The sequence below is a fragment of the Ptychodera flava genome, chromosome 20 (genome assembly GCF_041260155.1).
Source record: "Ptychodera flava strain L36383 chromosome 20, AS_Pfla_20210202, whole genome shotgun sequence".
In the NCBI taxonomy this organism is placed as follows: Eukaryota; Metazoa; Hemichordata; class Enteropneusta; family Ptychoderidae; genus Ptychodera; species Ptychodera flava.
Genome location: NC_091947.1, coordinates 32,663,033 through 32,680,514, shown reverse-complemented (window position 1 = coordinate 32,680,514; position 17,482 = coordinate 32,663,033). Strand labels below are relative to the sequence as shown.

The window sequence follows — 17,482 nt, the reverse complement described above, 5'->3', positions numbered from 1 at the left end:
GGTATCTATACCCACTAAACACTTCGATTAAGTCATACCTTTCAACCATTGAGTCAAAAATCTTGATGGATCCTAGCTCATGCTGACAGAACAACAACAAAAACACTCAATCAGGCAATAAGAGTCTGAAATAAAATACTTAGTCGGAAAAACTCGACTGGTATAAAAAGTCACAGTTTCAGTCAGTGATGCCTCAAAGTCTTTCCATTCCATTAATTGCCATCCAAAATGCAACAGATTCGACACTTAAATTTCTTCGAAAAGTTCAAGCAACATCATATGTTGCATCAAGAATTAGGTTCGACGAAGTTCAATAACCCTATTATATAATAATTCCTGTGTGTAAAGCGACGTCTCTGGTAAAAAGAATCTCAAAGAAATTGCTAAACTTACCGACCAATTCTCATACCTCTGGGTTTGCTTTTTGGAATTAATATCCTATCAAAGGTATGAGAGAATGGTCCATGACCTTAAGTAAAAAAAATCCATTTATTTATTCATTCATCATTTGGAAAAGGTTAGTGGTACACAAAATATGTTAGTTTCTGTTGGTGAAATATTAACACACTCCATCTTTGCCTTCACTTGTGTATATTATGTCGACAGAACGTCAAAAGAAATCAACGACATTTTTTTTATAAATCATTGTTGAGTCCCAAGTATCTTAATTGTTGTTGGAAGGCTACAAAATATCGGCAGACACATTCTGGCCGTCGTTGCCATGCTGTTTATTATGAAAGTTCTCTCTGTTACTAAACACATCCCAGTTTTCCCCTACACATGAAGCCATAGCTGCTTGTTACAATTTAAGTCACTAATCTCTCCAGCTTGTTTTGACCCTCCCGTGTCGAAATTGTATTGTATACCTAGATCGTGACAGAGTCCTGCCAATGCTACACAAATCTCTTCTTCGTTAGTTATGCCCAGATATGGTTGAGCCTCCCTCAAATGTCGAACCAGCCTCAGAGCAAGGTAACATGTCCTGCAGATGAAGATAATGAGCCAGGATACGTTGTTATTGTTAAACATATAGAAATGGTTGAAACAAAGACAACCCTTAAAATGCAATACCTGCCATAGATATATTTTCGTTTTGGGCCAAAGCTGCGAGTAATTTGGGCAGTCGCCTAGTATGAAACCAGAACTATGGCACGGCAGGTGCCATATTTCAAAGTCAATGGGTTTGTGTAATCCCCACTGGTGACGAATACGTATGTGTATTGGCCAAACTACGATGCGATGTTGTCATGTTTACTAATACAGCGCAAAGGTATTGATAGTAAATGCTGGTAAAAACGGTGAGATGAACTACTTTGTGCTGGTTGATAAAGATCACCTTGTTATGGGGCTTATAAAGATCACTCTGTGCGGGGCTTAATAGATCACTCTGTGCAAGGGCTTATATAAATCACAAGTGCTGAGGCTTGTTTTGATTACTTTTTCCGGGGCTTATACAGTATACGACCGTCTCCTATTTATGACTCCTTAAAGACCCCCTGGCTAAATAAGGAGAAGTTACAAGTATACAGCAACGCCAGGGCCGTGAAATTTAGCTATTTTGACCGGCTACCCTAACGGAGCTGACAAAGTACCAATTGGATACAGTTTTTTGAATTAATGGATCAACCTATAAGAATGACATTATCTATATTTATTTATGTATCCCCCTGATCGATTTTAGGGAGTCCTTTAGGTTAAATGACAATGCCATACTTGTACGACATTTTGACACAAACTTCACCTATCAACCTGCATAACAATAGAACACTGCAAACCATCCATCTGCGAATATTGGTATGCGCTGACAAAAGCAACACCAGCAGTTGTCTGATGATAGTGTAACAGCGTGAAACTCTGAGTCACAACAGAACGAGATTATCATTACTTGACTACAACTGAACAATAATTATTATTACTTTTAAGTCCAAAATAATGATGACTGTTAAGTACGTTTCATGAGTCTTGCAATCCTCTAGATGCATGAACCTTAAGTAATAGATATCATTACTTTGTACTTAAACTAATATCGGTCATCATTTTTTAACACCCTGCTTTCATCATCGTGGGCTGTAATTTCCGACAAGGACATCTATAAACTTATTTGTATGTAAACCGGGTCTAGTACTTTGGAAACCATTATCACTTCTTCCACCCTGGGGAGGGTTTCATTCACAAAAACTCTGGACTTGAAGTACAAGAGCTACAGCATTAATTATAAGATGGGTCTAGCATGCACACGCAAATATGTCATGATGTATTGACAAACTATTCCCGACCATGGTTTTATTCACAGAAAAATCAATATGTCATTGTATTGCTGTGGTTAGCATGAGTTGCATTTAAGAACGATGTTAATATCAAACATGTCCATAATGAAGGTGAGAGGAAGATTGACTACTAATTGGAAGGTGATTATGACAACAGAAACAACACAGTATATGAAATGCATGGTAGCTACTACATGGCTATCACTGATGGTTCAAAGTCACTTACATCATCAACAATAAAATAGAGAAGACAATGGTCTGCCTCTACCAAGATGTAATGTTCACGTTGCCATGGCTTTAGTGGGATCAAAAGGGAGCAATTTATGTGACTTCAAGACATATTTTCACGAAAACCAAGAGCTGCAAGAATTCATCAAGCCACTTTACTTGATGTACCGGGGTCCGTTCACCCTGGAGATGCATTCATTGATGGTAGAACCAATGCTACTGGACTTTTTCATAAATGGGGTGATAGTGAATAAAAAATAACATTTGTCAACAAGTAATGTAAATAATCCATCAAACATCCATAAAATCGCTCCCAGAACGATGTACTACCTATTCCATTGTACTCAAATGTCAAGTACTTCCACCTCGACAACTCTTCTTCTCTGTCCTCAAACCCGTCAGAGTGGATAGAAAGTTGATTTCTCTTTGCAGAAGTTGTGCGACACAAAACCTCAGTCACTATGTGAATATGATAATGAGCAAAAATCCTTAATGAGACTTTGAACAACATCGGAGTAAGCTACAGCTGTTAAGAAAATGTTTGACTGTGGCACAATAGATAATGTTAGGTACACAACAGTGAATCATACATGGATGGGCTCTTTACTAGTGACATCAATACCTACTTAAGCTGAAACGAGAGAGGATTGGTTGGCCTCCATGGTGCCATGCGGAAGATGAACAAGATCGATTCATCCGTACGTTCTACGAGAGAAGATCATCTTCTTCAAACACTAAGCTTTACCGAAATCCAGGTCAATGAGCATTCGCTAAACTGGTGCTGATTCCATGTGGGGCATGTTGCCTCAAAGTAACAACTTTCCATAGCTGCGATACATCGAAGAACCCATAGAACCCTTCCGTCTATGAGTGACAAAACATTGTGAAAAAGTTGTCTTCCATCAGCGACAACATGGCATCTGTACAAGATACAGTTCGGGATGAAATTGCCAAGGGGCCGTCGATATCATTTTTTTGCTGTTTCTGCACTCACCACGAACGTACAGCATTTGCTCGTTTAAAGTTATACGATCCTCTTGAAGCCATCGGCGAACGGGTCTTAAACTTTGACACCAATTCAGTCATCTTTGTCGCAAACTAGGCCAGTTGTTCATATTTAAACACCCTTTTTGATTAAAGGTATACAGTCACCTGTAATCTAAATATGCCCATATATGGTCAAAGGGGCGTTCCTTGGTATTCAAAATGCCCATGTGAGGGCGCTGTTTTTAAAAAGCGGCCACCTGCTTAAATCTGTGATTGGTTAGATTTTCTCTTTCCATGGTAACTGTGGCAAAATTGGAACAGGTGACAGTATACCTTTAAGGTATGCCATGTTAATTTATGAGAATTCGCAGTCAGTGTCATGGTTGCTTCATAAATGCTTAGCACAATACATTTCAGTCAATGCCACTGATCCGACTTCAAATTCATGTACTTCTTTGGTGGTATCAGTTCTCCACGAGCCGGGTTTCTTGAAGACTTTCACACATTCAAATTCATACATATTCTTATACATCTGCACACTCACGATCCCATATCTCTGTGTCTTACAGAAGAAATATAAATTCTCTCTCGCCTACTTTTCTGGTGGTGCCAGACTTAGAAAGTTGATGGACAAAAGCAGCATATGATGACTGACTTGACTGAGTCTGAACAGGCAAGGGCACTTCCTGAGGAGGCTCTGGCAAGTTGGGGCTATTCCTTCCTGGAACGTCGGCAAACCTTTCGTCTTTGTCTCCAGAGACTGATAATGGCAGTGTCCAGATACTGGTGTTTGTCTTTACGTTGAAGAAGTAAGGTCATTCAGCCTTCCCTTAATACCACTTGCCCATTCATCTTCGAGTAGCCTAGGGACAGTATTGGAGTGGCCATAATTGTTGTTGTGCTGGTGACTTCTTGAGCTAAACCGGCCTTAGTTGGCCCCCTCACAACTCACAAACTATCATTTTTACAGATATTACCCAACTGGACGATCAGATACGCATATGAATACCCGATATCCTTTGCAGCATTTAAATGGATTAAGGGGAAGGGCAGATTAATTTCATTTCACATACTTTGGGTCCTTAGGTCACGACCTTAAACTTGTGGACTATACAAGCCCGAGTAAAAAGTGATCTATATTTATTTGCCTCCTCATTTCAGGTGACATAAATCAAAGAAAGTTCTTGATGAAAATGTTTTCCCTTGTATTGAAAGGACGTGGGGAAAATAATTCCACAACCCAATGGATTGTGATGGATGCCTCACAATCATATATTGGGAATTTCTATCTCACATTAGCCTGAGACTGAAATTCCCAAACTTGTGTGATGAATTCAATCTTAGTCCATCGAGGTTTGATATTCTATAAATCTCTGTTTTCTACGTAACATGTGTAACTTTTTAAACTGTCCGGACATTTAGAGTGAACAGAAAACCGTGTAGGGTTTGGTGTTCTTTCACAAATGAATGTTGTCAGGACATAGCTAAAAGTAATATCGATTAATCGGTAGGATTAAAAACGAACAGTTCAACGAATGATGTTCTTTTGACAGATAAAAATTAAGACAGTTACAGCGCACGGGCCGTTACCGATTTACCTATAAAAGGAGCGAGAACAGAGAATGCATAGTTATCAAAGGTGTAATTTCTGTTCATAGTACACTCAATATAATGTATTTATTTATTTATTTACCCTATGCTGTGTTCAAACCTGGTATGAACTGCTCCAGGATAAACAAAGTTGACTGCTCCCAACTGTTTCAAATTGCGTAGACGTTGGAATTCTGGCGTGTCTATAACATTCATGAAGATATGGTCCAATTCAATATGTCCATGAATAGGGTCATTAAATACCTGTTAACATGCAAATGGTAGAATATCTCACATTACCATACATTAAAAAGACGGCACATGGAAAAACAAGAGATAGGCTGTTCTGTACAAAAATAGGAAAGAGATTATTAAAATTGAGTATAAATTTCGATGATGTCCCTGACAGATTCTCGAACACTTAACTTTAACCCTTTGAGTGTAAAAGTCAATTTTTGTCACTTTTATAACATATGACGCAGACAATTTTTTCAGATCCAGACAATTTTTTCAGATTTTTCCAAAACATTTGAGAAAAAACTGTTGCCAACAAAAGTTGTGTCCCTTTAATCCAAATTATCAAAACCATTTAGGAAAAATTCATATCAATTGGTAAAAAATTGCACTAACATTTTAGTGGGAAAAATTACAGCACACAAACGGTCAGAAAGGTCCGGGGTTATAGGGGAACCCTCCTTTATTGATAAGCAATAAATTTGAAATATTATAATAACTGCGCAAGTCCATAAAACAGAATGCGTGATGAAACTTCTAAGCACGTGACACACATGACATGCGACACATAAAGCTTTCATATAAGATGGGGGCAACCCATGAATTATGCAGCGTCTTTAAATTCTATTGATTTGCCGGTACAAGTGCAAAAAATCTTGCATTATTGCAGCTTTCTTAAAACTTTTTAAAGATTCAGTATGGAAAGCCGTATCGTGCTTGATTTCAAAGGCAATGTTAAGTTTATCACATTAATTATAAAATATGAAACGATTCCTTCTTCAGGGTAATTTGCAACTTTTCGCGCAAGAATCATTCTGTATATTCTTCTCTTTGTCTCTTTAGCTTCCATCACTGGATTTAAAAACCCATGTATAGAGGAGTGTTTTAGAACTTCACGCCGAGAGGCAAATGAAATACTTCAATATAGACGAGGCCACTGCTTCATACAAGGCTGAAGTTTGTAGTCAATTAGTATTATAGGCTCACAAAATCAAAAGTTAGGATGCATTTCTATGCGTTCTGCCTCAAAATTTAGCTCGGAAACACTTCATCGTGTCATCATTTTCTTGTGATTTAACTTCTCCAAAGACCCTATCAATTTGATAAGTTTCAAATGTAGTACGAGATTTATCATAATTATATTCCAGTTCAATCATTTCGTAAAGATGTGGAAACAAATAAATCGACAAAAAACCCGAAAATCGATTCGAAGCAAGCGAGGCTCGAGGGCTGTTTTCATTTCATTGAAAAACCTACCTTGGTTTCGCGGTTTATTGAAGGTGACCTCTCGGCTCTGCCGTGTGTACCTTGTGACATCCTGCTGCACCTTTGTATCGAAAAACGTAAGCGTAATATATACAAATGATTTGTTTATGTACCCTTTGAAATATGTGCATGAATGCAATAGTGCTTCTGATCGAAAATATTTCTTATATTCGAGCTCCTTATAGCTCATCTTATTCACATCATTCTTTTAAAGAATTGCAAAGCGGACAGAACGTGAATATTATTATATATTTTTGCCTGAATACATGGGTTTATGTGCCAGAGAGCAGGTGACAATTTGCCCTACGCCAGGAGGGCAAATTGTCTCCTGCTGCGAGAACACATAAACCCATGTATTCAGGCAATATTATTTTTATTACATGTCTCTTCACAGTTAACGCTATATACATAGAGTTACATGCTCGGCATGAACCGGTAGCACGGCACATACCCTTGTTCGTCATTTTCCAGGGGGATTTTTCTGGTGTAAGTCTCTAACTTTTAATGGTGAGACATTGTTGTGTATAAGTCTCTGACTTAGGCAACAATTTCGGAGGCCAGAATGTGACAGCATACGAACTTGTGGCCTCTTATCTTAAAATAGTCTGAGTGACATACACGTTTTAGTTGTTGTACGTTGTGAATGATTAACTTCTGAAAGCAACTTTAAAATATATTGTGCTCTGTTAGGCCAAGAAACATAAAAAATTTGTTTCTGATCCTCGCGCGCGTCAATTGTACCCGTCACGTCAACCTTTTTTCTGCTCATGAGGATATAAAATGAAAAAAAACCAGCAAAAATACGCAACTATACAAAAAGCAGGACCATAAACAAAATAACTGACACTAACATTCCATTCAGAACTGTAAACATATGTCAATGTTAAAGCCTGTGCATTGCTGAACTAAAAGTCAAACCACAGAACTGTTACTGTACAAAAATACTAAAGCAACACTGCTGTGCATTTATCTCTGCGTGCATTCCTACGTTGTTTTCAGGTTTTTTCATGTTCTTGTTGGTTGAAGAAAAAAAAATGAGAAGAAAATAAACCGTGTCACAGCATCATTTTCGCAATATGTCGAGTATGAGAAACAAACTTTTCATTTTCCTTGGCCTTACTAGTATCGTTCAAAAGAAACCGTGTCACCGCATCATTTTCGCAATATGTCGAGTATGAGAAACAAACTTTTCATTTTCCTTGGCCTTACTAGTATCGTTCAACTGTTTCCACCACCACCGCCAACAACAACAACAACAGCAACAATAGCAAATATAATGCCCGTGTTCCATACGTTACTAATATATAGCAGAGAAGCCATCATTGTCTAGACTACAACCTGCCAAAATGTTAGCCAATGAATGTAGGCATTTTATCAAAATTAATTGGTTTAATCGAGCCACTGTAATATTTGATGTTGTTCTTGGACATGTATTTATTCAAACCTAGGGTGAACAACTTGTGACGGTAGGAGTACTGGGAAGAGACTAATAGAATCCCACACCCCAACGGGTTGGGATGGAATGTCTCACACGAGTTGGGGAATTCTGTCTCACACGAGCTGAAGGCGAGTGTGAGACAGAATTCCCCAACTCGTGTGAGACATTCCATCCCAACCCATTGGGGTGTGGGATTATTTTTCTCACGTCCCTCCAATATCTCAAGAAAATTGCATTTTATTGTGGTAGGTTTATACTATCAAGAACCAGCACCCGATTGCACTTGTTTCATTTGTATCATTCCGCAAAGAAAAAGAAGTTCCGTTCATTGATGAGCATATCAAACACGTTAACATATATATTACCGATATGGCAATTTTGTTTTGTTGGTCAGCCACGAAATTCTCCAGGTCATCTGAGGAAAATGTTGCGAAACAGCTCTGGTGGCCATCTGTTGATGACATTGCGTGAAAGCTGTCGTCTGCTACAGCCTCGTGTGCAAATGGCTCGCTCATCGAAGTCTTTCGCTAACTGTATCGCTGTCAAGTCAGTTCTTCTCCAGAAAATATGTCGACGAGCGTATAGCTGATAGGTTTGTAATGGCCTGAATTCTCCCGTTACAACATAAAGCGGTCATCCTCCGTGTATTTGTTGCCGACGCCGCGCTGACCGTACTCAAATCTAGAACAACCTGTTCACTCTGCGGTTCAGTCGTCTGTCCCCTATAGTGCCAGTTGTACATTACGCGATGTTCTATTCGTCAAATAATTCGTACAGAGAACTGGGCGCTGAGCAGAATTGACCAATCAACATACGTTTCACATACGAGGTGTTCGGTCGCGCAACAATACAGAGTGTGAGAACAAATTGTTCTCACACTGTGTTCTCACACTCCCAGCGCACTGGGGACGTGAGAAATCATTATGTCATCAGTCTGGTGGATGCACGCGGAGCATAGCATGATTTGTTGTGCCCTTATGTCTAGGGCAAAGTTCACAAATACCTCTGCATGGGAGAAACAAGAAAATTTCCTCTGATTTATTTTATGTGACCCCCTAACATTTTTCAAGTAACCCACTCCTACTTATGATTATTTTGAAGATGTCGGTATAAATCATGAGTCAGTCTTTGGATGTAGTGGCAGACCGAATCCTTCAATTTTTGCACTCTAGGCAAAGCAAAGTAGAAACTATCTGACTGCCTCTCACCTGCCGGGAAAAATTTGTATGATGAAAATATACAGAAACTACTGTGTATCTATTGAGGTATTCCAATTCAGGGTTCTCTAAAATAATGTTATTAGGTGGTTAGGAGAGACACCAACAGGTAGTCGCATTCTCGCGAGCCAGAGCATGACCTGCTCCACGAACCAACGCAAAAATCAGGAAACGCAAAGCTGTTGCCTTAAAGTGGCATGTGGTTTACGACGATGAGTAGTAGGCTTGTTTGTCACACAGAGGAAGGTTGAAAAAAGACACTTTGACGCATTGGGAGCAATTTAAGTATTAGTATACAATGAAAACTGGGACAGACTACATTACCTCTGAATGTTATGATGACGATCGCCATAAAAATGCAGTACTGACACATTTTTGTAAAAGGGCTCCAGGAATACAAAATACAGGAGACTTAATAATAATGATAATAACAGGAGACGTAGGAAGCGAACCCTGGAGGCGGTGTGTCTTTTCAGGTATGTGAAAAGATATGGTAATTTGTGAAAGCTGACATATGGCCTCCTTATTCTCGATTGGGTCAGCCCTGACATCTGATAACGTAATGCGCCGATTACTGATGGCTGTTTCACGGTGAATACGCCAATAAAATGATTTACTATGTTAGGATATGATTTATATATTGCCTATATATTGTCCATGTTGGAAGGTCTTAGTTTTATTCTCATTCTGCCAATTCTTGCGCTTTATCTGGTCACGGCGATTTCAGTCTATGCAGTCGCGGAGGTATTATACTAAAGTTATAACGGGTTTATACGTCGAAAAAGGAGCAGGGTCGAAAAAATGATGCTCGCTGTATGACAAAATTGCATTCTGTAGGAACATCGAAGAGGATGTGTATCATATGATGTAATCTGAATTGGTATTCAAGAGATATCGATACTCAGAAGTACTTTTTATCGCAACTTGATTGACAACCGTTAAAACGGGGTTTTGCTCAGATGCGATCCAGATGATTGCAATATCGGTCGTATGTTGAGCACACCAATTGCAGAAGTAGGAGGACTAGAAGCATTTCAACGAATATCTCGACGCCGATGTCCAATGTTCTGAGAACTAATACAATGACGTTTCGATCAAAGAAATTCAGCGGTTTGCAAGACTGTGGCCATTTGGAAATCTCCGAGCTTAGCGGAGCTGACGCCGAATGCAACAAAACAAACCGGAACGCTGGTATTTGTTGCGTACATCTCTATTAGAGCAAAGGGACTCAAATAAATAGTGGTTGCACATACGCAGACGATGTAATATTGTTGACCGCTTCATTCACATGAACGAAACCTAAATAACAATGACTAAGAATTCCCGCGTTGAACTTGTGTTTGACAAAATCACTGAATGAAAACTTCGTATTTTTAATGCGGTAAGGCTACATTTACAAACATCTCTGGAGGGGGATTGACGGCCGACTTGAAAATATCAAGGGTATATTTGGGGCACTTGAAGGGGAAACTTGAAATAAAACTGTCTCTGATAGATATGAAATATCTGTTGGGTTATCAATTTAAGCTATAATGTTTGGTTGATTTTTGGGTGGTTTTGTTTTGTGTATCCACCACTGCAGTGTCTTGTTCTACTCTCTGAAGCGTGATGAAAAGTCAAGCACCGTCATATGTGTACGGTTAGCATTGTTATTGTTTAAAATTGAATTCAAATTCAGACAAGAACTCATTTGTGATCTACAACAATGATTACGGTCTTTCTTTACACTTGCATATACAGAGTATTTGCCAAACTGAATTTTGTTATTCTAGCATGCTGTGGGGAGTAGAACAAGAAACCGCAGGTGAAACACAAAACAAAACATAACTGATTGGCCAATAGGTATTCAATGTCCCTTTTGTACAAATATGTAAATTGTGACCAGGTTTCCTGAAAGGTGAGGGAAGCCATCCTGTATCAAACCTTTCCTGTTGGATCGCAAAAGGGACATTAGCTATAATGTTTACCTTCATTATAGTTTGGCTTGATATTTTACAGACAGCACTATTATTGTTTATCGAGAAAAATATTTCAGCCTATAAGCCAATATTTAACATATGCGCATATACACTTACATATTTCAGATATAGCAAGCTTTGTCAGGGAAAACATTTAATAGTTTTAATGTAGACTACCATGAGAAGTGAAATAATAATTTTGGGTGAAGTACCAATATCATATTTGTTGTCCACATCTGAATTTGCAAACACAGTATTAGAATCAAATACATTTGTATCAGTTGTCAAACACTTATAAAAGCATAGATTTAGATAGTTGATTGTCGTTTTCATAGTTTTCTCATAGACTACCATGGAAAGTGAATCAATTCTCGATGAAATCCAAAAATCAATTTTTGTACACACATGCACTTTATTCGAATTCATAACATTTGAATTTTTTCTAGCTTTCATTTCATTTTTTGAATGTTCAATTACATTTAAATTATAATTTATTTATCACTATGTAACTTAGTTTAAAATTTACGGTGAAGTTGACTTCAGGTTTCATTTCCCTTTTGATTTCGTTTTCACAGCTCTTTTTATTTCTAAAATTCATAATATTTTCGTTTTGATTAGCCTGTAGCTAAGTTACGACGTCGCTTTAAGTCCCTGCAAAACCATTGCAGTGGCACTATATGGCGAGCATCCGATCTAGCTGTGTAGGGCTGTTTTGGCCGGCAAAGCACACATCCCCGTGTAGCGCTGGCAGCCGATCCTGCTCCTGTGAGAGCATCGCGAAAGCCGTAGAGCGTACGTGCGCTCGCCGGGCACACTGCACGTAAAGGCTTGAGATTAGCTGTAGTCAACAGTTAGGAATGTTTCGATACATAGCGGCCGCCACGTGGTATGCATAGAAAAATATTTTCCAATTTTTCCCAAGGGACAACCGAACCGTGCTTTCGGACAAGGCACCTCCCCCCTACTTACTCTCATTCATATGAGCTCATGAGCAAAATGAGCGGTGGTCACCGTGAAGCCACAGACATGACAGGAACCATTGAGGAGATTGGGCTAAACCTTACTGAATTCGCGCTGTTATGCTTAATTTATACAGTATAGATGTCACCCTTACTGCACATACAAAGGGCGCTTAGGTTATAGAAGCTTGACAGTTTATGAACGAACAGATCTTCACCATGGTCATGTGTCTCTGCATCGGAGGAGGGCCTGCTTGGTCGAGAGCACGGCCATACACGTGCGAACAGCACGTCGCCATCCCACAGGTTGGCTATACTGTACGTGTATGGCCATGTGCACTCCCAGTCCCAAGCTCAGTTATCCTCGATCATTTATAATTACACAGATACATTAGAGTTGTTATTGGCCGAAGATATCATGTGACAATCGAAAGGTTAATGGTCAAATGTTGAAAAATGAAGACGAAAACGAAAACGAAAACGATTTTGATTCATAAATTCGGTGAAATCGAAATGAAAGTGAAAGTCATTTTGAAAATGAGACGAAATTCATTAACAGAAAGAAAACTGTATTCACAGTCATATCGAGAGAAAAGCGCGGTAGAAAAGGATTTTATTTCACGTGAAGATCTGGTATTCTTCGTCATATCCTTTACAATTAACTCACCCAAGAGTTCTTTGACGCCTTCGTCTTAGCTGAGTTTATCTAGGTTACTATAAGCTAGATGGTCACAGTCGTTGCAATTTTACAGACGCATTACTGTTTGTCTTCACTTCAGTACAAAATGTGACGTGATCAGTTGTACGTGAATTGTCAGTTGTAAAGGTATTAAACATTCTAGTAACATGATTTCATGACGTATTCTTTATTCCCATCACAGACTTTACAGGCTTCCACTGATAATGCAGGTGCCACACGTCACACATTATACACGAATGCTATTTTATAGTAAATTCGTACACATAGATTACTCCTATCATCAGTTAAGCAAACTGTGATGCATTACGGCCTTACGGCTGCTTTTCGTAGAATCAGACCTGACCATTTAAAATTCAAAGAATGAAACTGGTGGCTAGGCAGAGTGGAACAATTCTATATCCGAAAAATTTTGAGAAAGGCTTTGAACATAACCGCTGTGTGTAGGTGTGTCTGGGTATGTGTTTAGATGTGTAAGTAGATGTATAGGTAGGTAGTAAGGTTTAAGTATAGGTATATATAGGTAGGTATAAGCAAGTCTTGGTCTCTATCTATGTAAATACAATCCCAGTATTTGCGTATCTTTACACTTGCCTCGTTTTTATGACAGGATACATACTGATGTGTCACCTCTCTACTCTCGCCTAGTCTGAAACCGTGTATAACGTCGCTCTCAGAAAATGATTTGTATAGATGCGGGACAATACAGCCTTCTGTTTGAAATATCTTTCATCAAATCGCCAATTTATTGACCAAAGCGGGAACATTGCTAAACCAGACTGGGGCATCCACGAGAAAATTAATTTTCGGTCGCTGAAATAAGCAATTACTATACCATGACGTAACTTGTTCAAATATATTTCAAAAGATGCCAACCGGGCTTTGTTCATTTTCGGTGGGGTACATTTTAGGTTTGAATGCATAAATCATTACAGTGGTGATTTTTGTTTTCTCATGAACACGCGTATTCGATTTCTTACAAAATTCATCGGCTTTAACTCTATATGATCTTTAGTTTAGTAATCCCTCACAACCACGTCGCCCAAACTCTTCTAAAAAAAAACCAAAACAAACAAACAAACAAACAACAACAAAAACCCTGCGTAGTTGTGACATTTGTCGGACACTCCATGTATATAATTATCCAGTGTTGTTGCCCCATATGTTTTCTACATCAATAGACCTACTTTCATTGCCAAAGCTATAAAATAATAACTGCAAAAATACACCTCCTTTGGGCCTCAGGCAAATTTTAACTCCACAATGTACTCGGCGATTATGTGGTGAAACGTTTGGTCTCGTTCATCATAGGCCCTGCCAGGAGGGGAACATTATTGCTTTAACATCCCACAGATTATGTCTTCCGTAGCTTAATACTGAAGACCGGACAGATCCGCAAGGCAAACATATGCGAAATGAATGTTGACAGTGTTGATTCTTCCGGGGGTCGTCGATCATAAAAATGTAGGTGTGGGTCTATAGCTGTGGTGTTTTCGGACTGCTTTTGACTTGAACGTTTTAACCCTAAAACGTAAAAGTAAAAGCAGCCCGTAAAAGGCAGAAATCCCGTCCGAAAACACCACAGCTATGGACCCACGGCTACTAAAAATCATGCAACTATATATAACCACGTATTTTTTTGTTTTGGGGAACTGCTCTCTGTACTTATTTAAAACAAAGTCTGCATCTCCATCTGCCAAGCACAGTCACTTGTGTTCATAGGCGCAAAGCGGAATAGAACAAGGTGACTGTGCTGCGCTGCCAACCCGCCATCTTGGATATCAATGTTCCATGACCAGTCTTCTTATACGCCGATATCCTTGGCTATTAAAGAATAAACGATTAACTCACCCAAGAGTTCGTTGACGCCTTCGTCTTCGCTGAGATTATCTAAGTTACTATGAGCTTGAGGGCCACAGTCGTTGCAATTTTACAGACGCATTACTGTTTGTCTTCACTTCAGTACAAAGTTTGACGTGAACTGTCAGCTGCATTCCAGTCACATGATTCCATGACGCATTCTTTCCTCCCATCACAGACTTTACGGGCGTCCACTTATAATGTAGGTGCCACATGTCACGCAGTATACACAATTTAATATTTTATACAAACGGGTCACTGCTATCATCAGTGAAGCAAACCGTCATGCATTACGGCCTCATCACGGCTGCTTTTCTTAGAATCAGACCTGACCATGTAAAATTCAAAGAACGAAACCGGCCAGGCAGAGTGGCACAATTCTATATCCAAAAAAATTGAGAAAGGCTTTGAACATGACCGCTGTGTGTAGGTGTGTCTGAGTAGGTGTTCAGATGTTATGTAGATATATAGGCAGGTATATCTAGGTAGGTACAAGCAAGTTTTGGTCTCCATCTATGTAAACAGTGTTATATACAATCCCATTATTTGTGTATCTTTACACTTGCCTCGTTTTTTGACAGGATACCACATGATGAGCCGCGTCTATACTCCCGCCGAGTCAGATGATTTGTATAGATACGGGACAATGCAGCTTCCTGTTTGAAATATCTTTCATCATTTCATCATTTCACCAAATTTGTTGACCCAAGCGGGAACATTGCTTATACCAGACTGGGTCATCCACGAGGAAATTAGTTTTCGGTCGCTGAAATAAGCAATTACTATACCAGGACGTAACTTGTTCAAGTAATTCAAAAGATGCTAACCAGGCTTTGCTCGTTGTCGATAGGGTACATTTTAGCTTTAGATGCATACATCATCACAGTTGTGATTTTTTGTGTTTTTTCCTGAACACGCGTATTCGATTTCTTACCAAATTCATCGGCTTTAACTCTAGACGATCGATCTTTCGTTTCGTAATCCTCGCGAACACGTCGCCCAAAGTGAAGTGTACGGTCACACCACACTTTTCTCTAAAAAATCCCTAAAAACAAAAACAAAACAAAAAACAAAAACTAACAAACAAACAAAAAACGCGTAGCTGTACGGGTAGTGCTTTTGAGCACATCTTGTAATTATACAAGTTTGCCAATTATAAAGAATGTAAAGGCACGGGGCCTCATAAGTGGCTATTTAAGTCAATATTAGAGCGTTTTCTTTATTTTTCAATGTTACAAATAAACGAGCTGAAGAGCACAACACTTGTGTAGCTGTCTTTTGTGTAGCTTATATTGGCATGTATAGTGAGCCTCAACGGGAATGTGATTATATGTAAATGCGACCTTTAGTTCCGTGACCTCTAGCCATGCGAGGACAGGAAGTAGGCATGGCTAGAGGTCACGGAACTAAGGTTACATTTACGAGGACGCACTATACATGCCAATACAAGCTACACAAAAGACAGCTACACAAGTGTTGTGCTCTTCAGCTGGTTTATTTGTAACACAAAAAGAAAGAAAAACGCTCTAATATTGACTCAAATAGCCACTTATGAGGCCCTGTGGTAAAGGTCAAAGGTTTCAACTTCCGACTTCCTGCTTTACGGACGTCCTCATGCCATGAACTGCACGCAATGCACTGGCAGGGTTTGCACTGTTTGCGACCATTTAAACGTTTGAAATTAAAGTAGCTGGCTCTCCTCGGCCATCAAATACATTGGTTGCAGTAAATTTTGGATAAATGGTCATGACTGGCTGAAATTTGGTTATTTCTGGACACATTTCAGGAGAGCTTCTTACCTTTTCGTTTTAGTAACCTTTCCTATCTTTCGCGATGTTGACCAACCCATAAAATCCTTGATAAGTCCACGGATTAGCATAATTAGTTGTGTTGACTAATTAATTACAAGATGTGTATATCAGAGATAAACGTCCTTGTAATGGAATGTAAAACGAATAAAGAGTCAAGAGGCTGGGTTAGGTTATATAACCATTTATTTTATTTACTCCGATCAGTCAGAGCATGAAGACACACTCCCTCTATCCATAGAGGGACTGTGATGAAGAAAAGGATAGAGAAAACTGTGAGAAAATCTCAATAATAAGCTTATTAATAGTGTCTGGGCCGCCTGTGATTGCACCCGCAGCGAGAACGCAAGGCACTGAGAATGGTTCACGCGTTCCATAACGATTTGCACAGATTCTGATTATTAAAGACCAGACTGGCTCGCGTCGCTTGGCTTTCTCTGCAGCAGTTACTGACTGACCTTGCAAGGTTCACAAATCTGTGGGCCACGGTGCACACTCCACGATCTGCATAACATCCTACCACTGATGTGAAAGTCTGCTGAAATTTATTCCTTATGCTTTGTTTTTAGCTACTATAGAAGCTATTGGGATGGGTATATCCGTCTGGCGTCCGTCGTATGTATGTATGTATGTATGTATGTATGTATGTATGTATGTATGTATGTATGTATGTATGTATGTATGTATGTATGTATGTATGTATGTATGTATGTATGTATGTATGTATGTATGTATGTATGTATGTATGTATGTATGTGTGTATGTGTGTGTGTGTGTGTGTGTGTTTGTATGTATGTATGTATGTATGTAGGTAGGTATGTATGGATGTATGTATGTATGTATGTATGTATGTATGTATGTATGTATGTATGTATGTAAGTATGATGTATGTATGTATGTATGTCCGTTTGTGAGGATGTCCATCCATTCAAATATCTTGAGATGTGCAGTACTTATAGATTTGATTTTTGTT

General features: G+C 39.1%; 1 protein-coding gene across 1 annotated transcript; it reads right to left on the bottom strand.

Moving 5' to 3' along the window:
- Positions 1-72: 72 nt before the first annotated feature.
- Positions 73-14,825, bottom strand: LOC139119573 (deoxynucleoside triphosphate triphosphohydrolase SAMHD1-like). Its single transcript, XM_070683419.1, has 6 exons — positions 14,693-14,825; positions 6,564-6,633; positions 5,176-5,336; positions 867-982; positions 394-469; positions 73-82 (listed from the first exon to the last, which is right to left on the bottom strand). Exons 2-6 carry the CDS (start codon positions 6,621-6,623, stop codon positions 73-75), a joined length of 423 nt encoding a protein of 140 aa, XP_070539520.1. The 5' UTR covers positions 6,624-6,633; positions 14,693-14,825.
- Between the last annotated feature and the right edge of the window lie 2,657 nt (positions 14,826-17,482).

What these genes read in the sequence shown, in the direction of transcription:
- LOC139119573 (XM_070683419.1), bottom strand. Translation starts at nt 6,623, where the DNA reads ATGTCACAAGGTACACACGGCAGAGCCGAGAGGTCACCTTCAATAAAC. An exon ending in CAATAAACCGCGAAACCAAG is followed by an intron (nt 5,337 to 6,563) that starts GTAGGTTTTTCA and finishes GCATGTTAACAG; the next exon opens with GTATTTAATGACCCTATTCA. An exon ending in AGGTTTGAACACAGCATAGG is followed by an intron (nt 983 to 5,175) that starts GTAAATAAATAA and finishes CTTCATCTGCAG; the next exon opens with GACATGTTACCTTGCTCTGA.